Source organism: Delphinus delphis, chromosome 4, assembly GCF_949987515.2.
Source record: "Delphinus delphis chromosome 4, mDelDel1.2, whole genome shotgun sequence".
In the NCBI taxonomy this organism is placed as follows: Eukaryota; Metazoa; Chordata; class Mammalia; order Artiodactyla; family Delphinidae; genus Delphinus; species Delphinus delphis.
In genome coordinates, this window is record NC_082686.1 from 5,123,833 (window position 1) to 5,148,853 (window position 25,021).

At 38.4% G+C, this 25,021-nt stretch overlaps 1 protein-coding gene across 1 annotated transcript in view; it reads left to right on the plus strand.

Annotated features, from left to right (window-relative positions):
• The window catches only part of DSCAM (DS cell adhesion molecule), a gene marked incomplete at its 5' end in the record, with an annotated part of 743,491 nt that overhangs the window by 418,944 nt on the left and 299,526 nt on the right, over positions 1 to 25,021 (plus strand). Inside the window, 4 exons of the mRNA XM_060009865.1 lie at positions 5,204 to 5,482; positions 9,489 to 9,764; positions 16,970 to 17,266; positions 18,020 to 18,295. Of these exons, the coding sequence (XP_059865848.1) occupies positions 5,204 to 5,482; positions 9,489 to 9,764; positions 16,970 to 17,266; positions 18,020 to 18,295 (1,128 nt within the window). The remainder of the gene's footprint in view (positions 1 to 5,203; positions 5,483 to 9,488; positions 9,765 to 16,969; positions 17,267 to 18,019; positions 18,296 to 25,021) is intronic.

Consider the following 25,021-nt stretch of genomic DNA (forward strand, 5'->3'; position numbering starts at 1 on the left):
AGATTATAAAGATCAGAGCAGAAACAAATGCAATAGAAACTAAAAAAATAGAAAAAATCAATAAAATTAAGGGCTAGTTCTTTGAAAAGATTAAAAAATATATATAAAATTTTAGCCAGAATCATCAAGAACAAAAGAGAGAGGTTCCAAATAAATAAAGTCATAAATAAGTGGGGAAAAGTTACAACCAACACCACAGAAATACAAAGGATCATAAGAGATTACCACAATTATACACCAATAAAATGGACAATCTAGAAGAAATGGATAAATTCCTAGAAATGTACAATCTCCCAAGACTGAATCAGGAAGAAATAGGAAATCTAAACAGACTGATTACCATTAATGAAATCAATCAGTAAAAAAACAAAAAAAAACAACAAAAAATACCTTTCAACAAACAAAGTTCCAGGACCAGACAACTTCCCAGGTGAATTCTACCAAACATTTAAAGAAGAGCCAATCCTTCTCAAACTATTCCAAATTTGAATAGGAAGAAATGCCTCTGAACTCATTCTGTGATGCCAGAATCACCCAGTCACTCAGATACCAAAACCAGACAAAGACACCACGCACACCACACAATTATAGGCCAACATCAAGAATGAATATTGCAAAAATCCTCAATAAAATATTAGCACAAACTGAATTCAACAATACATTAAGAGACATACACCATGATCCATGGGATTTATCCCTGGGATACAAGAATAGTTCAGTATACACAAATCAATCAATGTGACACACTATGTTAACAAATTAAAGAATCAAAATCATATGATTATATCAGTAGAGGCAGAAAAAGCTTTTGAAAAAATTTAATATTCATTTATGATAAAAAAAAAACAAAACTCTTGGGTCTTTCCTGGTGGTGCAGTGGTTAAGAATCCGCCTGCCAACGCAGGGATCATGGGTTTGAGCCCTGGTCCAGGAAGATCCCATGTGCCGTGGAGCAACTAAACCCATGTGCCACAACTACTGAGCCTGTGCTCTAGAGCCCATGAGCCACAACTACTGCGTCCTCGTGCCATAACTACTGAAGCCTGAGCACCTAGAGCCTGTGCTCCACAACAAGAGAAGCCACCACAATAAGAAGCCAATGCACCACAATGAAGAGTAGCCCCCACTCACTGCAACTAGAGAAAGCCCGCAAGTAGCAATGAAGACCCAATGCAGCCAAAAATAAATTAAAAAAAAAAAAAAAACTCTCAACAAAGTGAGTATAGAGAGAACATACCTCAACATATATATGGCAAGCCCACAGCTAACACCATACTCAACACTGAAAAGCTGAAAGCATTTCCTCTAAGATTAGAAACAATACAAAAATATTCACTCTCACTCTTTCATTCAACATAGAACTGGAAGTCCAAGCCACAGAAATCAGACAAGAAAAGAAATAAAAGTAATGCAAATTGGAAAGGAAAAAGTAAAACTATCACTGTTTGCAGATGACATGATACTATATACAGAAAAATCCTAAAGATGCCACCAAAAAACTACTAGAACTCATACAATAAATTTGGTAAAGTTACAGGATATAGAATTAAAATACAGAAATTTCTTGCATTTCTATACATGTAATAACAAACTATGAGAAAGAGAAATTAAGAAAACAATCCCATTTACAAGTGCATCGAGAAAAAAAATACCTAGGAATAAATCTAACCAAGGAGGTAAAAGACTTGTATTCCAAAACCCAGAAGACGTTGATGAAAGAAATTGAAGATGACACAAACAAATGGAAAGACACAACATGCTTATGTCTCAGAAGAATAAATATGATTAAAATGGCCATGTTCCCCATGGCAATCTACAGAATCGTTGCAATTCATATCAAAATACCAATGGCATTTCACATATCTAGAACAAATAATTCTAAAATTTGTATGGAAGCCAAAGAAACTCTGAATAGTCTAGACAATCCTGAGGAAGAAGAACAAAGCTGGAGGCATATCATGCTCCCTGATTTCAAACTATATTACAGAACTACAGTCATCAAAACAGTATGGTACTGATGCAAAAACAGACACATAGATCAATGGAACAGAATAGGGAGACCAGAAATGAACCCACACTTCTATGATCAATTAATCTATGACAGAGGTGGCAAGAATATAAAACGGGTAAAAGATAGCCTCTTTGATAAATGATGTTGGGAAAACTGGATACCTAAAGGCAAAAGAATCAAACTGGACTACTCTTTCACACCATATACAAAAATAAATTCAAAATGGATTAAAGACCTAAACTTAAGTCCTGAAACTGTAAAACTCCTAGAAGAAAACATAGGCAGTACATTCTTTGACATTGGTCTTAGCAATATTTTTTTAGATCTATCTCCTCAGGCAAGGGGAAAAAAAGCAAAAAAATAAATATATGGGAATACATGAAACTAAAAAGCTTTTGTGCAGTGAAGAAAACTATCAACAAAATGAGAAGGTTGCTGAATGGAAGAATATATTTGCAAATGGTATATCTGATAAGGGGTTAATATCCAAAATATACAAAGAACTCATACAACTCAACATCAAAAAAAAACCTAATTAAAAAATGGGTAGGGCTTCCCTGGTGGCGCAGTGGTTGACAGTCCACCTGCCGATGCAGGGGACACGGGTTCGTGCCCCAGTCTGGGAAGATCCCACATGCCGTGGAGCAGCTGGGCCCATGAGCCATGGCCGTGGAGCCTGTGCATCCGGAGCCTGTGCTCCACAGCGGGAGAGGCCACAACAGTGAGAGGCCCACATAACGCAAAAAAAAACCCAAAAAACAAAACAAAATAAAAAATGGGTAGAAGACCTGAATAGATTTTTTTTTCCCAAGGAAGACATACAGATGGCCAACAGACATATGAAAAGATGCTGAACATCACTCATTCTCAGGGAAGTGCAAATCAAAACTATGGTGAGATATCAGTACCCATCTCTCACAATCGCTATTATCAAAAAGTCCACAAATAAAAAGTGTTGGCAAGGATTTGCAAAAAAATGAACCCTCATGCACTGAACAGCCACTATGGAAAACAGTATGGAACTTTTCAAGTAATTAAAAATAGAACTACCATATGATCCAGCAGTTCCACTTCTGGGTATTTATCTGAAGAAAACAAAAACACTAATTTGAAAAGGTATATGCACCCCTATATTCATTGCAACATTATTTACAATAACTAAGATATGGAAGCAACCTAAGTGTACATCAGTAGATGAATGGATAAAGAAGATGTGCTATAAATATACAATGAAATATTATTTAGTCCTAAAAAATGAAATCTTGCCATCTGTGAAAACATCAGTGGACATAGAGGGTATTATGCTGAGTGAAATAAGTCAGAGAGAGAAAGACAAATATTGTACTATATGATTTCACTTATGTGTGGAATCTAAAACAACAAATGAATAAACATAACAAAACAGACTCATCAGCACAGAGAACAAATGGGTAGTTGGTGGAGGGGAGGAAGGAAGGGGAATGAAAAGGAAAAAAGGGTAACCATGTGAGGCAATGAATGCTAATTAGCTTGATTTTGGTGATCATTTCACAAAATATATTTATCTGAAAGCATCACATTTGACACCTTAAGTATATACAATTTTTGCCAGTTATACCTCAATAAAGCTGGAAAAACATTTGAAAAGGAGACATAACAACAAAATGTTAACTGTAAAACAATCCTGATTTGATTAGCTCAATTATAAAAACAGTAATAATAATATGACTTTTTATCTCATTATGAAACAATGAATGTGGAGTAGATGATAGGTGATACCAAGAGGCTGTTATTACTCTTGTGTGATACTGACATTGTGGTTATACATGAAAACTCTTATTTTCATCAGAGAAGCATTCTAGATAACATAGGTTTTATGACTTGACTCAAGCACGTTGGCACCAAAAGCAGAGGCTATAGAGAAATAAACAGAAGGAGGATAGAAATATCGTGATGCCTGTTGTATCTGGGTGATGACTATATAGGACACATTATATCATTTTCTCTTGTTTTGTGTGAGTTTGCAAATTTTTGTGATAAAAACTGGTTTTTAAAGATGTAGATAAAAAGTTTGAAGACACGGAGATGGAAATTAAATCCAATGTTGTGTGGTTGTACTAAGTCTATGTCTGACCAAATGTCTCCATGAGAGCACGTATCAAGCATCACTTAAATGTAAAAGAAATGCCCCATTCCTTTTTTTGTAAAATAGTTTTATCGAGATTTAATTTACCAACCATAAGCTTCACTCATTTTAAGTATACAATTCAATGATTTTAGTAAATACATAGAGATATAATCTAATATTAGAAGATTATTTTCTACCCAAAAAGATCCCTGCTGCCCATTTGCAGTAAATTCCAATTCCAGCTCTGGGAAACTACTAATCTACTATCTGTCTCTACTGATTTTCATTTTCTGCATATTTCATTTAAGTCAAATCCTGCAGTATATGGCTTTGTATCTGCCTTCTTTCATTTAGCATAATCTTTCGAGGCTTTTTCATGTTGTAACATGTGTCAGTGTTTCACTCTTTTGTATTGCCGAATAGTACGTATGTATATTCACATTTTGTTTATCCATCCACTAAACAATGGTCCTTTGGATTACTTCAGCTTTTTGGCTGTTATGAGTAATCCTGCTATGAACGTTTGTGAACAAGTCTTTGAGTGGACATAGGTTTTCCTTTGTCTAGGGTAGATACCTGGGAGTGGAGCTTTTGGGACCTTACAGTAAACTGAAGTTTGAACATTTTAAGTAGCTACCAAACTGTTTTCCAAAGTGGCTGCACCATTTTACATTCCCATCAACAATGTATGAAGGTTCCAGTTTCTTCTCCACGTCCTCACAAGCCCTTGCTATTGCTTGTGTTTTTTATTATAGCCATCCTAGTGGCTATGAAGTAGTATCTCACTGTGGTTTTAATTTGTATTACCCTAGTGGCTAATGATACTGAGCATCTTTCCATGTGCTTATCAGTCATTTGTATATCTTCTTTAGGGATATAACTGCTTCAACCTTTTGTAAATTCTGAGAAAAAGAAATTTATATGAATAGTGCTTTTTTCTGTTCATATATATATATATATATAAAATCTTAAAGATCTGTATCAATAGTTGGAATGATACATAGAATATGAATTATACACGAGGCCCTATGATTCTGAATGACCACTTTAACTCATATCTAATAGGCTTTTCTTTTCTTCTGCAGACCCAGCGAACTCAGCCCCGTCCATACTGGATGGGTTTGATCATCGCAAAGCCATGGCGGGGCAGCGTGTGGAGTTGCCTTGCAAAGCGCTCGGCCACCCCGAGCCAGATTACCGCTGGCTGAAGGACAACATGCCCCTGGAACTTTCTGGAAGGTTCCAGAAGACCGTGACTGGGCTGCTTATTGAGAATGCACGCCCCTCAGACTCAGGCAGCTATGTGTGTGAAGTGTCCAACAGATATGGAACGGCTAAGGTGATAGGCCGCCTGTACGTGAAACGTAAGTTGGATGGTAACTTGCAGCGGTGATGGTGGAGCTCTTGTTACAAGCCGACCTCCGGGCTTTCTCTGTAACCCCCACGAATCCTCACAGCAACCCTGCTGAGACCCACAGTAGCCCCATTTTACAGACGAGGAAATTGAGGCTCCAAATTCTCAAGGTTACACAGCTGGAGAGTTGGGAGCCACAGGATATATTTCCAAGATACATTACCTAGCTGTTGAATTCAGAATGGTCAACCTGTCTACAAGTCAGTGGAGGGAGAGGGGCAGGGTGGTGCTGTCAGCAAAAGCAGTGGTGATCAGATCAAAGCAGTTGTCCTTGGCCTGTTTCCAGATGCTGCTTTAAATTTCTAAATGAGGCTATTATCAGCTCTATAGAGGGCTGTATATAAGGTTGTTATTATCCAAATATTGGACTTGGACTCAATATTATAGATAATTTAGGCCAAGTATGGTAGATATATCTCATCTCTAATTGACTTGTAGTGACTGATGTGAGGAAGATGTTGAGAAGGACGCCAAAGGTAGACTCGGAAGAAGGAGGGGTGTGATTGCAGGGGGAAGCGCTCTAACCTAGTTGAAAAGCCTTAATTTTGCTCATGCAGAAACCAAATCAAAGTGAGTTACTCAAGATCACATGGCCAGAAATGAGTGTCAGAACTCTGGTCAAAATATGTGGCTCTCAGTTGCCAGTGTGCTATCATACATATCTGTATACATAAAAATTTGATGAACTGAACTGAGCACACTGAATACGAGTCTGACATTGAAAAGGGAGGCATTTTCTTACCCTGGCTTTTCTCCAGCCTTATGCCTGTTTATGGAACTGCCTCTTCAGTGTCACCCTGGGTGTAGACAGCTTTAGCACAATACCAGCCCAAGTGAGTACATTTGAAATAAATATCCCAATGACTGCCTGGAATCGGCTGTCCAGACTGAGTCCTGCAAATGTCATTCGAACATGCTTAGGCTGAGATTAGAAAGATAAGGAGGATAATGTCTGCACAGTTATATTTCGATGGCTGAAGACCCTTGTAGATGAAACAAGGCAGCATTGGACAGCCAATGAGAATCGCTCCAGTATGCAGGCTCAACACCACCTTTCGTGGCTCCCCAGTTTCTGTTGAATAAAGTTTGTCTCTTAGGATAGTATGGAAAGCATCTCAAGTAAAGCTGTACGGTCATACTTCTCATAGTTTTTCTTCAAAAAACCCTACTCCTGTGAGATCCAACTTCTTTCTCTTCTCGTGCAAACCTGTTCCTTCCCTAATTGCAAGTCATGCTGTTCCCTCCTCATGTAATGTAAGACGGTCTTCAAGTACCTGAATGTCTAAAACTTCCCATCTTTCTAAGTCTAATGCAGTGCCTCATTCTCAAAACATCCCGTTTCCCTCCTATTTCCTGCTCAAGGCTCAGAGTATTTTATTGCTTTCTCTGTAAAGGCATTTACCACTGTCTACATTTTAAAAGTTATTTGTGGAAAAGTCTTAATTCTGGCTGCGCTTGTTTTCATCTTTGTACTCTGCCACGTCTGGAAAAGTTCCAGATATGCCTCTATTGCTCCCATCCTGCCTTCTGACTATTCCCTTTGTTTGGTGTCTCTTCTCCAGGCAGAAAGGATGCTCCTGGGTTCCAAAGTCCGAAACTTCTTCTATTCTATCTTGTCTCTTTTCTTTTGGTGCCCTCTTTTATTTTATGGCTTCAAGTTCCTCCCCTCTGAAAACAGCCCTGAATTTGCATGCTCAACCTCAGCCTCCTTGTTGAGTGTCAGGTGAGCAGCGTGTCTCCCAGTTTTATATCAGATGCTTAGCTGGTACTTCCAAAGAACAGCATCCCAAACTTCTCTCCATCATCTCTCTACCATTTACCAGCCTCTTGTTATTCTAGACATCTTTCAGCCTCAAACCCTCCAAATGCAAACTTTAAGTCCTGGACCCTCTTTAAGACTTTTCTTTCATGTCCAAGTCCTGCCAAGTCCTAGAGATTGTATCTCACCGTGTTTCTCAGCTGTGCTCTCCACCTCCACCCAGTTCTAGATCGAGTTGTTTTGTTTTTTAAATTAATTTTTATTGGAGTAGAGTTGCTTTACAATGCTGTGTTAGTTTCTGCCGTACAGCAAAGTGAATCAGCTATACGTAAACATATATCCCCTCATTTTTGGACTTCCTTCCCATTTAGGTCACCACAGAGCATTGAGTAGAGTTCCCTGTGCTCTACAGTAGGTTCTCATTACTAGATCGAGTTTTAATTGCACCTCAACGAGACATCTGCAATGCCCCTTTGCTGACCAGTTTCCCCACTGTCGTCTGTCCAACACAATATGATCGATGGATTCTCCAAAAAATGTGTTTTTCTATAGCACTTGCTTGCTAAAAATTCTAGAAAGCTCTCTTTAGCTCCCTCTGATTTGATTCCAAAATCTGGAGGTCTTTTGTGGTCTTGTCCCAGACTGCCTGTGTAATTTTTCTCCCACTGTTCTCCTTCAGAGACCTTGTGTTGCATCCAAACTGATCCAAAACTCTTCCTGAGACCTGGCAGTGCCTCATGCTCTAATTCCTGCAGTTCCCACTCTTCACGAGGCCCTCTCTTCATCCCAGCTGGCCTCAGTTCTATCCATCCTTGATGTCTGAGGACATTCTATCGATCCTCTTCCACACAATGTACGTCTCTAATGGACGCTTTGTGTTACTATCTTCCTTGTTGTACTTGTCTTATCCATCTGGAAGACTGAATTTCTTAAAGACTTCACAATGTGGTGACACAAGAAGTCAGTAATAACTGGGGTAAACAACTGGTTTTTGCCATTTACCTGCTGAATGGATTTGGTTAAATTAATTGATCTCTCGGAATAATCGTTTCTTCTGTAAAATGGAGATGATAACAGAAAACTTGCAGGACTGTGGGAAGACTGACTTAACTAATGTTCAAAAGATATTTGGTAGCTTTATGGCACATGCTAGTGGCACCACAAATGTTATTCATGTTTGTCTCACCTGTGAGTTTAACCCCATCCTTGGCATATAGTAGATGTTCAATAAATGCTTACGGCATTCAATTGGGTTTGCTGAATGAAAACATAGGAAGTCAAAGATGAGAGTTACCACCTATCCAAAGAAGTTAGCCTCATTTTAAAGAACAAAACCCTGTTTCATGGTCACGAATCCTAATATCTACCTGCTTTCTTACAGCTGTGTGTTACTGGCCCTGGTTAAGCCACATAGGGGAGGGGAGTGAGTATGTGTGTGTGAGAATGGCCCAGAGCAAACCCATCTGTGCCACGCTGGGAGGCGGCAAATAGGATTTAAATATTCAAATATTTCTGTCCTTGCTGGCAACCAGCACATTGCATTTCTTACTGTCAGTGCGTTAACACTCACATTTACTCAGTGAGAAAGCAATATGACCCATGTCAGTCTATTTGCTATACAGTGAAAGAAGCCCAGGAAAAAAAAAAAAAAAAACGAATAGTGATGAGGGTGTTCCCAAACAAAATGGTGCACCATGAAATAATACTGAAATAAGAATATATGGAGTGTGTTCTTTTTTAAGGTTCTTTTCTTTTTCTTTTTGCAATGTCATCCCCTACAAAAGCAATAGAAAGATAACAGTCTTAACAAGAAATTTACTTCAACAGAAAATCTGTACACATTATCACTTACAGCAATTGTACATGGTAAATTAACTTTAAAAATATGTTCTTTCTAAATCCCTCCGCTGCCTTAACTCTTGGAGTATTATAGGTAGAAGCTCTACCTAGTGCTGTTTACAAGTCCCAAATTAAGACTGTATAACTTACATAAAACCTATTAACTTGTCAGCTCAGTTTAATATCTTTGACTACTCAGTGCCCTGTATGAGGAAAAAACCCACCTTGGCATATTGACAAATGGGCAGAAAGTGCTTGCGAAGATGCCTTTGCCTGTCATAAGTTCAGCATGTTGTTGAAATGATCTGTACATGTGTGCTGTTTTTACCTTCTTTTTTTCTCTTCCCCAAAACTCCAGAGCCACTGAAAGCTGCCATCAGCCCCAGGAAAGTTAAAAGCAGCGTGGGCAGCCAGGTGTCCTTGTCCTGCAGCGTGACAGGGAGTGAGGGCCAGGAACTCTCCTGGTACCGAAACGGTGAAGTCGTCAACCCTGGAAAGAATGTCAGGATAACAGGCATCAACCACGAGAACCTTATAATGGATCACATGGTCCGAAGTGACGGGGGCGCGTACCAGTGCTTTGTGCGCAAGGACAAGCTGTCCGCTCAAGACTATGTGCAGGTGGTCCTTGAAGGTCAGTGGGCCCCGTTACAGGGTTCGGCGAAAAAAGAGCCCAAACCCAGAGCCCAAACTCAGGAGCAAGAGTAAAGGGTGAAACACTGCTCTTAACTCACAGTGTTAAGATTTCTGTCTATCTGACCAGCTTATAATTCTACCCTAGTTTTTCAAGCTCAACTGGGCAAATAAAAGAATAAGTTCTGGTGAAATGAACATTGTCTATGGTAGAAGCAACATAAGTAACGTGATTTAACTTAAGGTTAAGTAACATAAACGTTGCCCACTCACGTGTTTAAAAGTACTTGTCAAGATGTAGACCTTAGGGCTTCCCTGGTGGCGCGGTGGTTGAGTGTCCGCCTGCCGATGGAGGGGACACGGGTTCGTGTCCCGGTCCAGGAAGATCCCATGTGCTGCAGAGCGGTTGGGCCCATGAGCCGAGGCTGCTGAGCCTGCGCGTCCGGAGCCTGTGCTCCGCAATGGGAGAGGCAACAGTGAGAGGCCCGCGTACCGCAAGAAAAAAAAAAGATATAGACCTTAGAAACTTGAGATTTATGGTTTGGTTGACAATTCATTGTCCTCTAGACCAGGGTTCCTCAGGAGCGCTTGCTTTGGAAGGTTGCTTTATGCACTGTAGCATGTTGCGCGGCCTCCCCTCACTAGATGCTAACAGCGCCTTCCTCCAGTGTGACAAACAGAAATGTCTCTAGACATTGCCAGGTGTCCCCTGGAGGGGAAAATAGCTCCCCCAAATTGATAAGCACAACTTTGGAGGCAACATTTAGAGCAACGTTTCAATGTGGTGCTTGGTGGAGTGAAAAAATGGCTTCTGGTTTGTGGGGTTGTCTGTTTGGGTCCATAGAGTCACAGATTTAGGTGAATGGAATTTTTGAAGAATTACCTTGTGTTATCATAATAGGTTTTAGGTATGTTATGTTGTTTTCTTTTCTTAACCGCCTGCTGCCTACTTACATCTTCAAGCTTATCAATCATCCAGGGAAAGAAGCTATTAAGGTAACAGTCAAGCGAGAGACATATGTTTATCACCAGATAATTGAACTAGCTTTTATCTGTGTATTTGCATGTCTTGTTGGAAATTGTGCCTTCTTATATAATTTAAAATTCATCTGTTATCAACTGATTAAAATAACTACATGAGTTTCATATAGCCTAAAGGAGGAAAAAAGAAAATCCATTTATATATGAAAATAAGTTTAAATATCTCTTGATGGTAAGAGGATATGAAACAGGCTTAGAATGACATTCTTATTTTGATTCGAGCATTTCCTTGCAGACAGTGAGCATTTTAAAGCAGAGGCGAAATTAGCTGAAGGCATGGTACTCATATTAAAAGCCTGACACTGTGTTCCACATAATAATTAAGTGCAGACAGTAATCAATTTGCACAGAGCCGGTTTGCTAATGATGATGCCCTGTAGTCCTCACATAGTCACTATTTTTAGATTCTTTGTAGAAAAGGGAGAGATTACCTGTCTAGGGCTGGTTACCTTGGCAACCATCTCCTGTGACGAAGAAAACCTAAAGAGCATATTGATAATCCATAATGATGTTGAAAGAGGTGAGGTTATCAGAGAGTGGCAGCAAGAAAGATTTCAAAGACACTCAGGTCTTACTGGGAAAATAACGTCTGCTTTCATCTCCAGAAAAACCTGTTGCTTGAATAAAAAGAGGGGGCAGAGGAGCACGCTGAGCCTACTTACGGATTTATTTGCTGCCTGCCAGGTACCATTTGGGACAAGAAGCTTCACTTTATTTTTTCTCGTCTGAAAGATGATAATGCTAATGTCGCCAAAGAGAGCGGAAATGGAATTACAAATACATTAGCTAGTAACTGCCTTAAAATGGTGTCTAACTAGTATCCTTGTTACGACGTAACCTCCTGTAACAGCTATGGATTAACATGGATTATAAAAACTCACAATACTGTGAACTTAGAATGGCCATTGACATAATGTAGAATCTTGGAATATTTCCTATGAGGACAAAGGAACTGGAATGGAAGTTTAAAGAAACTGGAATCTAATAATTATAGGTTCAAGATCAGACCAGAACACCTGGGAAATGGAATCATAAAGAAGAATGAGAACAAGTCCTATTTCTGGAAATGATGGAGTAGCAGGTATCAGACTAACCTGCAAGAAGGTGAAAATTTTGAACTTTGGGAAAAGCAAAACTGTTTGCAGACACTGGGGAAACACCCAGAAGCAGGCAGAAATAATTTCACCCTTGAAAGAAGGGGAAAATATTAGGTGATTTCTACACTAATACCACATTTCCCCTGAGGATATTTTCCAGTGCTGGTGGGATGGGAAGGTGGGGAAACTAGAACACAAAAAGAAATGCAAAAACTACAGTCTTAATGAGATTGAAATGAATTTTTTTGACTTATTCTTTTCAACATTTAAAAAAACTATCAATATACATGTCAATATACATCAAAAATAGTCTTCAAAATTTAAGGCAAAATAAAGATATTTTCAATAAACAAAAGCTTGAAGAATGTTATGCCAGAAGACCTACCTGCACACCAAGAAATGGTAAATGAAGTCATTCAGGGTGAAGAAAATGACCTAAAATGGAAACTCAGATCTACAACATGAGAGTATGAGAAATGACAAATATGTTAGTAAACATTTAGCAAAATTGTTTTCTCTCTTTTAATTTCTTCAAACAGCAATTGACAAATTAAACAACTACGCAATTACAATATTGTGTTATAGAGTTTATAACATAAATAGATAGAATAACACAGTGGACAGAATATAAATTAAATTCTTTGAAATCATTTGTTGCAAAGTTCCTCCATTTCACATGAAGAACGATAATTTTAACTTTTAATAGATGTGATTAAAATTATATGTACATATACATATGTATATATTTGCATATACACATTAATGTTAATATATGTATAAATATATATGAAAATGGAAAGGCAAATATGGAATGAGAGAAAATATTTAACACAGACATATATAATGTATAATATATATACACATATGTCTGACAAACATTATATGTAATTTATATGAGACATCTGACATATACACATGTAAAAGTAAACTTGTACAGACTTGTATATGTTTACGTATATACCTTATATCCAATATATATGTATATATTATATATATACCTGTATTCAGTAGACATAAAGAACTCCTACAAATCAATAACAAAGGCAAATAGTCTAACACAAAAATGGAAAAAAAGATTTGAGCAGACATTTTAAGAAAGGAAATACACAAATGGCCAATAAGGACAGGAAAACAACATCACTTCCATGGTATTTGTCAAAAACGCAAAACTTGTATCTAATCACCAGGAAATATCAAACTGAATTTGAGCAACTGGCTACAAAGTAACTTCAAACATGCCAAAGTCAAGAAACGCAATGAGGAATGTTGCATATTAAAAGCGACTAAAGACAGACTCTAGGTCCATCCACCTCACTACAAATAACTCAGTTTCGTTTCTTTTTATGGCTGAGTAATATTCCATTGTATATATGTGCCACATCTTCTTTATCCATTCATCTGTCGATGGGCATTCAGGTTGCTTCCATGTCCTGGCTGTTGTAAATAGTGCTGCAATGAACATTATGGTACATGTCTTTTTGAATTATGGTTTTTCTCAGGGTAAGGGCAGGAATAAAGGCATAGACATAGAGAATGGACTTGAGGACGTGGCGGGGAGGGGGAAGCTGGGGTGAAGTGAGAGTAGCATCAACATATACACACTACCAAATGTAAAATAGTTAGCTAATGGTAAGCAGCAGCATAGCACAGGGAGATCAGCTCAGTGCTTTGTGAACACCTAGAGGGGTGGGGTAGGGAGGGCAGGAGGGAGACGCAAGAGGGAGGGGATATGATGATATATGTATGCATATGGCTGATTCACTTTGTTGTACAACAGAAACTAACACAGTATTGTGAAGCAATTATACTCCAATAAAGATCTATTAAAAAGAGAGAGAGAGAGAGAGAGACTAAGGAGCTACCACAAATAAATGTAAGGTGTGAAACTGATAGAACTTGGGAAAATAGCTGTAAGGGACGTTATTGGTCAATCGGCAGACTTTGCATTAGATAACAGTAGCGTTCCAAAGTTACATTTCCTAATTTTGCTGACTGTCCTGCGGTTATGACAGGTTCCATGAGTGTGTAAAGAGGGCACACTCAAACATGGGTTTGAAGCCAAGAACAGGCAAAAGTAATGTGTGGTGATAGAAATCAGAACGTGATCAGCTGTGGTGGGTGAAGAATGATTGAAAGAACCCCTAGCAACTTTGTGGGGTGATGGAAATGGCTTTTATCTTGATCGTTTTGTGGTTACGCAGGTATATATATTTAACAAAATTCATTCTGTTTGTAAGCTTAAGATCTATACATTTAACTGTACGTAAATTTTATCTAAAAAATAAAAGTGTAACTGAAGAAAACTTTCCTAAATAGATTAAAAAAAAAAAAAAAGACGAGATTTCAATGCTTAGTGTAAAAATCAGTGAAAAGAAATTCACAGCTAAACACATCCTGACAAATACGTTGAATTGTAAGGTCAAATAAAATAACCTGAACATTCCCAAGCACCAGCAACTGGTTATGTACAAAGAGTAACCATCAGCATCACATGTAACTTCTCTGTAAATTAAATGTAGAGCATGTTGAAGTCATGTCTGCAGTGTTCTACGGGCAAAAGCGCAGGTTCTTTATTTTAATATTATGAAGTTACTTTTGTCATATTTGATAGTAAAAGAAAGATGTTTGCAATCCAAGGACCCTGAAATATGCTACTTATGAATGCATCTGGGGAAAAAAAGAAAGTACTTGAAGGCCTTCTCCAGCCTCAAAACATTGAGTTGGAATGAAGAAGTTTCAGGAATTGGAATGAAGATTCAGGAATTTGCAAATGAAAAGATGGTAGAAGGCTCTAGGGAAGCAACCCAGCTCAGGCCACAGAAATAGGCTTCAGGGTTTTGTGGTGATGAATAACTCTTTCTTCAGGGGTATTTGAAAATGTTAACACTTACCCTTCTGTGATGGAATTGCAAGATAGCTTCAGTTTTATTTCCAGTTTTTCTTTTGTTAATATATACTTTCAAATTTTTCAGCAATGAATACATATAATTATTATAATCAAAATTAAAAACTAAATAAAAATCTGTTAATCATTATCTTTCACTATGGTTAAACCCTTGAAATTAGCACCACAAAAATTTTTTTTAATATCTCCTCCAGCAAGGTTTATTACCAGACTCAGAAGTCCTGTTGTATGTGATCACAATCATGTCAAAATGACCTATCTACACCTAGAAAGAAAAAGTGTCACTATGTTGATTTATAGTGCCTGCGGCTGGTAGACCCACTGGTAACTTTTCCTTCTTTTGACTTTTATACATTTTTCTCTCTTTCTTTTCTTTAAAGGAAGCCTCTATATATATATATATATATATATATATATATATATATGTGTGTGTGTGTGTGTGTGTGTGTATATATATATATATATATATAAAGAAACATGTATTTGTGATTACTACCATATAACATGAGGCAGATAATCAATATCTTTAATAGAAAATAATGGAATGTGAAAATTTGATCTTTGTCAAAAATAATGGAAATTGCTATGGAAACTTTCCTTAAGATTAAGCTCCTTGTTTGCCTGGGACAGTCTTGAGTTGTGCCTGTTCTCCTGGTATCTGTTTTGTTTTTGTTTTTGTTTTTTGCGGTACGCGGGCCTCTCACTCTTGTGGCCTCTCCCGTTGCGGAGCGCAGGCTCCGGACGCGCAGGCTCAGCGGCCATGGCTCACGGGCCCAGCCGCTTCGTGGCATGTGGGATCTTCTTGGACTGGGGCACGAACTGGCGTCCCCTGCATTGGCAGGCGGACTCTCAACCACTGCGCCACCAGGGAAGCCCTCCTGGTATCTGTTTTATTCTCAAAAGTATTCCAGGTTAGATGATAGATTAATGGCCACCCTACTTAAGATACTTATGGAATCTAAAATATGACATAAATGAACTTATCTGTGAAACAGAAACAGACTCACAGACTTAGAGAACAGACTTGTGGTTGCCAAGGGGGAGGGGGCTGGGGGGAGGATGTATTGGGAGTTTGGGGTTAGCAGATGCCCACTATTATATAGAGAATGGATAAACATTATGGTCCTACTATAGAGCACAGGGAACTATATTCAGTATCTTGTGATAAACCATAATGGAAAAGAATATGAAAATGAACCTATATATGTGTATAACTGAATAACTTTGCCTACAGCAGAAATTAACACATTATAAATCAACTATACTTCAATAAAATAAATTTTAAAAAAAGAAAGAAAGAAAAGATACTTATGGAGATATTTAATAATACTGAAAGGGTCAAATTTATTTAGCTTCTACCATTATCAAGGCCTTCATGAAAATTCACGTGCAGTTATTTGTCATTCAAACTATAAAACATGATTTCTTAGGAGAAAATTATAAAGATGAGATAATCAATCTCTTAGTTTCTTTTTCCTCTAAACAGTTCCCCAGTTGAGGGACTTCCCTGGTGGTCCAATGGTAAAGAATCCACCTTCCAATGCAGGGGGACGTGGGTTCGATCCCTGGTCGGGGAACTAAGATCCCACGTGCCGCGGGGCAACTAAGCCCGTGTGCCACAACTACTGAACCTGTGCACCACAACTAGAGAGAAGCCCGCACACCGCAGTGAAAGATCCTGCGTGCCACAACTAAGACCCGAAGCAGCCAAAAAATAAATAAATTTCAAAAAATAAATAAAAAACGATTCCTCACTTGAGCAATCCCTAATTAACTTGGGGGAAGTAGAAAGCTAAAGCGACCATTGGAAGTGTGTGGGTTTCCTCTATCTTTATAACTTTGGGTGGGGATATACCAGTTTTGAATTATAAACTTATTGGGAGATGACATTTTTTACCATGAACATCTGAGTTGCATTATTATTCTTGTTATGACTTCATCAAGAAATATATAAGAAAATTATTAAAGCTTGCTAATGCTGTGTTTACTTATTTGGAAAATGAAATTTTGTCCTGATTGGAACTTAGCTTTATCAATAAAACCAGACTTTTGAGTCATGTCTGAGAAGCAGTACAGGCCCATCCTAATCATTAAATAGAAGTACTTGGAAGTTGTTTAACTATTTGTATGTGCCACTTCCTTCCGTGATTTGTCTTCCTGCAGATGGAACTCCCAAAATTATTTCTGCCTTTAGTGAAAAAGTGGTGAGTCCAGCAGAGCCTGTCTCCCTCATGTGCAACGTGAAGGGAACACCGTTGCCCACGATCACGTGGACCCTGGACGATGACCCCATCCTCAAGGGCGGCAGTCACCGCATCAGCCAGATGATCACCTCCGAGGGCAACGTGGTCAGCTACCTGAACATCTCCAGCTCTCAGGTCCGGGACGGGGGAGTCTACCGCTGCACTGCCAACAACTCGGCGGGAGTCGTCCTGTACCAGGCTCGAATAAACGTAAGAGGTGCTTGTCAAATCAGCTCCTCAAAAAACACACATAACTCATTGTAGTGGAGAAGAAGGTTTCTGCATGCACCGAGCCGAGTCTTGGAATGCCAAAAACGGATTAACTGTCGCTTCCCATTTCCTACCCTCTGCTTCCTACTCAGGAATGGCAGTGATTGGGTTACTGTTGGAGATGGCATTTTGGTTTCTTTAGTCAGCGTGTTCTCTTGTTTTATTCTTAGACTTGTCCACTGGAGCTTTCCTTTCCTGGTTTATGCTGTGCATGCATGCTCTTTCCTTCCTCCTCTTCCATTCTGCTGTGTCCATGGTAACCCTTCACGTACCTGGTATTTAACTGACATTCACAGTGCAACATGGCATAACCTCCATCTTCATAACCTAGTGTACAGAGAGAGTTAAACAACTGAATGGCTACCAGAGTTTTCACCAAAAGAGCGTGACTGTTCAGTGCAGCTAGTTACCTTTTATTGATTAAATTGCCTTTTGTCCTATAATTCAAAACATCTTAACAGAAGTAGTTGATAATTAAAGTATTTAACACTCAATTCATTTGAAAGTAACAAAATTAAAAGGAAAAAAAAATAAACCTTCTTGGTAGAAAATGCCAAATGCAGAAAAAAATGTGCTTAACTGAAACAGATGTCCTTACATGAAACTAATCTACATTTTTAACTCAAGGAAAAGTGTACCCATTTCCACACATAACAGGTACCCTTAAATTATTTTCAAGAGTTTCTCTGTGTCTCTCCAGGGCCTGCAAGCATTCGACCGATGAAAAATATCACAGCAATAGCAGGACGGGACACATACATTCACTGTCGTGTGATTGGCTACCCATATTACTCCATCAAATGGTACAAGAACTCTAATCTGCTTCCTTTTAACCACCGCCAAGTGGCATTTGAGAACAATGGCACGCTAAAACTCTCGGATGTGCAAAAGGAAGTTGACGAGGGGGAGTACACCTGCAACGTGCTGGTTCAACCCCAGCTCTCCACCAGCCAGAGCGTCCACGTGACGGTCAAAGGTAAGGCTGTCCCTCGGTCCCCACACAGCTCACCATGACTAAGCTCAACTGTTTCACCAGACCAACCGTTAGGAGTGGGGTAATCTCAAAATCTGCATATTCAGAATAGGACAGTTACAAAGACTGAAGAATGATAAGGTCCATTGGATGTTCTAACCTCTTTACCACTGCATCTTCACCAGAGTGATGGTTGATGTAGTCTTCTTTTCACATGAACTTTTGGCTTGGTTTTCCAGGGGATTTGTGTTTTTATAAAATCATAGAAAAAAAGAAACATATCATTGACTTGGTTATCTAGTTGGCTGACAGACTGTTTTAAAACACATAGCTTTGTTTTCCTAAAACCTCCTAAAAGTGAGTTCTTTTAGAAGCCAACTAGAAGAGATTTTCTATAATGGATGAGGACTTCAAACAAAATAGATGAGCAGGTCAAAGCAACAACATAGGAATGCTATGTTTAAAGGACTCCACCGAAAACTTTCCTGCCTTTTAAATTATTCTTGACATCATGACATCATGACGTGGACTGTCATGGACTCTAACCGTCAAGATGAGTTTTGGAGATCATGCAGCTCAACCCCAATCTCCTTGTCAGTAAAGACCTGTAAGTGACAAGGCTCCCCCAGGGACATACAGCTTTGTAGTGTGGCAGACCCTTAGGGGAACCCATTTCTTCCATTTCCCAATCCAGTTTCCTCAAGTGAACATAAAATGAAAATTTTCAGTTATGTAAATAATTGCAGGAAACAGGTCATGGAAATAGCTCTAAGGCACCATGAAGTAATACCAAAAATATGTGGAAACGGCCTCCTGCCCTGCTAAGCTGCCTGCCTGAGCTACACGGTTATCTCCCTAGGTACCAATAATTGCCTTTAATGTCCTGGTTACAAAGCTGCATAGGTTTTCCATGGTCTTCCCCAACCATCTTTTCTCACAAATCCTGTTAGTTTACCTGTTTAGGGACACCTATAAATACACACACACACACACACACACACACACACGCACACACGCACACGCACGCACATGCACACACACACAATGTATTTTATTATGTAGTATATGTTAGGTAACATGTATTATCTATTACATATTACATACACCTGCATATAACTTTGAATGTTTTTAATAACCACATATCTTAAGAATTTTCTCAAATCATTAGAAATTCTTAGTAAGCCAGATTGGTCATAGCTGCATAAAACTTCATTTTGTGATTGTATTTATTTCTTTAACTATGATGGATGGAATATCTATGCTATGCCCAGTAGGTCAATACCTCAGAAAATAAGTTCTACTTGATGACAAAGAATTTTCCCTAAAAGAAACCAACCCCAGGGATAAAAAGAAGCCAAGCAAAGACCATCGGTAGGGAGGGTGGGAGTGGGCACCAGATGGAAGGAGGCTGTCAGGTGTGGCAATCAGATCAGAGAGGCAGAAAGCAGAATGCCCTCCAGATGCAAGATGATATTAAAACCAAAGAGATCTATAAAACTTACAACAGCCAAATGATCAGAGATAGAAATGTGCCCGGCAGTCTCTAATGAAAGCCTTCCAGATGACAGATTAGATGTCTCCATGGACCCTACCATATGAGAATATCACACACTAAGAAAAATTTGATTAGAAAGACTTTGAACAATGGGTTTACCAAGAAGCTGGGAATACAAAACTTGCTAAAGAAATCTATATTCCACTGCTGTGCATTCATTGTAAGTTAATTTTTTGTGCACATGCCTGGGCAGAGGAGAGAGTATATACTTTTTGTTAATCGTTGCTTCAAAACATGCTTTCTTTTGTTTTAAGGAGCAATGTCTAAACTAAATATAAATACAGTTGGCTATTAATACTACAGTATATTCCACCTTACTTTTATTGAATTTTATCTTTTGGGGTAGACAAATGAAACTGCAGATACTGCAGGCTGAGTGGATAGGGTTAAGCCTGCTTAAACCTGTGTAGGGCTTCCCAGGTGAAAAATAATAAATTCTGGACTCCTATATGTCAACCTAGGGCATACTTTTTGGAGGGAGTCATATTCACGTGCATTGCACTCTAGCAAAGATATTTAGAGTAATTTGATTTAAGATACCACTTGCATTTCTTGCTTAAAATGACATCTAACTGTCAACATACAGTAACAGTTATACACCATTAACAATCTTAGCCTTTCCTCAGATGTCAGTAGAAAGTCGTAACCATATTAACTTCTGAGCATTTAAATTTGAATTTTAAAATGTTTTGAAATGAAATATGTAAATTAAATCACACTCCAGTGGTCAGGTTTGTAGCTCATCAAAGCTTTTAAAAAAATTAATAACCTTTACTATTTTCAATTATGGTAAGGATTATGATAAGGGAGAGATAAGACATCAACTGAGTTACAGGAAAAGACTGAAATTTTTGACTCTCCCTGTGGAGCAGGATTGGAAGACAGGCTTCCTTATTTTATTTATATATATTCAGCTCCATTACCTTTGCGATTAGACTACACAGTGAATACTGTATTCAGATCATTTTAGAAGAGCAAATATAATACCTCAAAAGTTGGCTTCATTTGGAAGTGGGCCCACTTGTTTCCATTAATAATGCTGCAAACTGTAAAACTAAACCATTTTTATCTTGTTTCCAGGAGGTTTTTCTTTAACACTAGAGTGGTGTGTGTGTGTGGTATGTGTGCGTGTGTGTGTGCATGTGTGTGTGTGTGTGTGTGTGTGTGTGTGTGTGTGTGTAGATGACATTTGGAAACAATACTATTTTTCAGTCATGTCTTTTTTGCTTCTTTATTCCCCCTTCACTTATTTTGTATCATATGACTTGGGAAATTTTTAAAAAAATCAAAGATTGATATAAATAGCATTTTGATCATTAGTAGTGCCTGAAACTTAAGAAGTTCTAAACTATATTAACGAGAAGCGCAATTTTGCTTCCTTCAAACATGTAGGGAGAAATGAATGTCAAAATCCCTTTTTTCACTTCATTTCAATTTAACAAGCAGTGTTACATTTAACACAGTGCAGAGCTCTTCCTGCCTCATTTTAGGTGCCACACTGAAGTTGAACAGTGCCCAGTTGAGTGTTCTAATTGCTAGAGACCAACACAGCCAGGAAAGTTAATTGGCTGCTGGATAAAAATGTCATCTTCTATTTGTATTTATATAAAACTTTGTCGTTTACAAAACACTTTCATAATTGTAATCTTAATTAATATGCACAGTGAGCCTGTAATGTAGGTAAAGCATCACCAGAGAAACAGAATAAGAGAGCAGGAGGCCTGCTCAGGATTGTCCAGTAATATGTTCAGGGCTCAAATACACATCTTTGCTTTCCAGTACCACCCCACAGTGTGTTTTTGAAAAGTAATTCACACTGCAGTGGGAAGCCAAGATTGAAGTGAGGAGAAATTAACTCAAAGTACCTGGGAAGAAAGCTGTTTAAAAAATCAAGAAAGGAGATTATCTTAGAAGTAAGGGTATGAGCTATTGAGTGCCTAACGTAAGAGAGAGGGAGAATTAGTTAAATTGAAAAGAGGGAAAGGAAGGAATGGATTTGGTGAGTGAGCATGGGTAAGAACCAGAGGACTCCAGAAGTTCTAGTCTGGATGATGGAAAGTCCAAGAGGGAGAACCTAAAATATCTTATGAACGGTAGGCTTAGTATCATGTGTCTGTGGACCACTATTCTGGATTCAGACCAGGGGAACTTTGATATAAGAATTTGGGGAGTGGGCTGCAATTAGTAGAGAGCAGTGGTTGAAATTGTAACTTGGCAAGTGTGTCTAAGAAGCATCAAGCTTTTGGAATTGTATTTTATGAGTTTTTTTAATTAACGTTTGCCAGTTTGTTGTATTTTTTAGAGTCCACGTATAAGTGATATCATACAGTATTTGTCTTTCTCTGTCTGCCTTACTTCACTTAGCATAATGCCATCCAAGTCTATCCATGCTGCTGCAAATGGCAAGGGGTCATTCTTTTTATGGCCGAGTAGTATTCCGTTGTGTATATATATGTATAGATATCACATCTGCCTTATCCATTCATCTGTTGATGGACATTTAGGTTGCTTCCTTGTCTTGACAATTGTAAATAACACTGTGAACATTGGGGTGCATATATCTGTTTGAATTAGTGTTTTTGTTTTTTCAGATATATACCTAGGAGTGGAATTGCTGGGTCATATGGTGGTTCTATTTTTAGTTTTTTGAGAAAAAACTACAATAAACTAGTGAGCAAAATAAAAAAAGAAGCAGACTCACAGACATAGAGAACAAACTAGTGTTTACCAGTGGGGAGAAGGGAGCGGGGAGGGGCAATATAGGAGTAGGGGATTTTTCAAAAAGATTATTATGGGATTATATGAAATCATGTATGTGAAACTGTTGAAAATTATAAAGCATTATAAAATTTAAAGAATCTTTTATTCGATAAATAAGTTAAAAAAATCTATATTTGTCAATAATGAGGTGAGATGGTGATGCTAGAAAGGAAATAAAAGCAGTGACAAAATTCACTCTTTCATATTTCATTTCATTTTCTAAATGTAGCACTTCCCAGTTCTAATTCGAGACAGATTTTTATCGTTTCCTGCTTCAAACTGATGGAAGAGTTAGGTGTCGTTGACAGCATTTCCGACTCATGGTCGTGACCCTTTGTGTTCTGCAGCCTAACTGACACACTCTTCTGCACCATCTGGCAGAAAGATCCTGCTCTCACTGCAGCTTTTGATCATAGGGTGCATCTCACCTCGTCTGTCATCCTAGCGGCCTCACAGAGCTGCTGTTGGTGCAGTTGGGGAAATGAACACCCTGTTAAAAATGGTGCTGAGAATGCGTCTGCTTTCCTCCACCTCTCAGTGAGCGGCCAGGAACGTAGTCTTCTAATGACATCATCCTTCAAGGGCTCCTGACAAGCTAATGTCGCTTGGCCCAGGCAGAGCTGCAGCTCTGTGCACGGAAACAACCTTGGCAGTGTCACCCACTCCCACTTTGTGACTGACGTTTGCTCATTTGCTCTTCCAGCCAGAGCACCGTCAACCTCCACCAGGTTCCAAACCCAACTCTGTCAGGGATGAAGAGTCTTCTTCTCTTTATCACTTTCACTTTCTTCCACTCTCCTCTCTCCAGCTACTGGAGTCATTTATAATACTGTTCATAGAAAACATAACATTTCGGGGTTATTTTTCTCTTTTAAGTGCCTCATTAAAGTTGAGCAATGTTTAATTTAAGGTCCTATTTGCTAGGGTCTTGTGTGACCATAAATTTTAGTCATTTGCAAAATTGTTGTATTGATTTTCAACAACTACTTAGAGAGTGTACAGTTTATATTGTGAGTAATATGGGAGAAAATAAAGCTGGTGGGGGAACATAAAGGCAATACATTAAATGTGTAACACTTTCGTGGTAATTTATGACTTCAAATGGGAATTTAAGTTCTCTTTGTTAATGTAACATCCTAATGTGGCAAAAGAAGGCTGATTGTGTGGAGAATTTTCACCATCCCTCCTCTGTAAACTACCAAAGACGCACTCATGTTTAAATGTGCTTAAATGGCTGTAGTTTCTCACCTGACCTGAGGAGAGGTGCTCTCACACTTCCACAGAAGAGAAGTTCTTTACTTTGGTTAGGATGTCAAGACTGAGTTCCAAACTCAGCTGGAGCACTTGCCTTCAAACAGATTTGTCCTGGAGATAGGTTGCTTTGTTATTTTTCTTCCAATCTGGAAAATGAAGCTGGTACCTTTCTTTTTTTTTAACCTGTTTCTTGTTACATTTTAATTATTTTTTATTTTTAAAATTAATTTCTGTTGGAGTGTAGTTGCTTTACAGTGTTGTGTTAGTTTCTGCTGTACAGCAAAGCGAATCAGCTATGCATATACATATATCCTTTCTGTTTTGGATTTCCTTCCCATTTAGGTCACCATGGTACATTGAGTAGAGTCGCTCATTAGTTATCTATTTTATACATAGTATCAGTATTGTATATATGTCAATCCCAAACTCCCAATTCCTCCCACCACCCCCCTTCCCCCTTGGTATCCATACATTTGTTCTCTATGTCTGTGTCTTTATTTCTGTTTTGCAAATAAGAGAGGGTGTGGAGAAAAGGGAACACTCACGCACTGTTGGTGGGAATGTAAATTGATACGGCCACTATGGAGAACAGTAGGGAGGTTCCTTAAAAAACTAAAAATAGAACCACCATATGACTCAGCAATCCCACTACTGGTACCTTTCTTTAAGGAAACACTATATTAGTTTTTTTTTTTTTTTTACAAATAACATCTCAAATTGGTTTCCTGTAAGTAGACAAAAAGAAAAAGAACATGTATTTGGTTTGCTATGAAGTCAAAGAATGCAAATTTTTATTCAGTTAAAATTAAAATTGTGGGAGAAATAAGGTTTTGCAATACTTGTTATGCATGTTAGACACAGGGACTCCAAGAAGGAGAGAATGAAGTAGAGATGAGAAAGGAAGAAAACATGACAAGAAGATTACTCACACTTTCACTGCCTGACCCACAGTCAATCTCTCTAGATATACACACAGTTGTATGTGCACACAAACACACGCAGGGGGAAAAATTCCTTTGGTAGTGCTTAAGTGATAATGCCCTGATAATATTTTAATCAGAAAAATTTAAACTCATTAAATATGGACCAGTACAAACGCAAGTAATTGTCAAAATATATAAGTTCAACAGAATTTGTAGTTTATGCACATGCAATATATA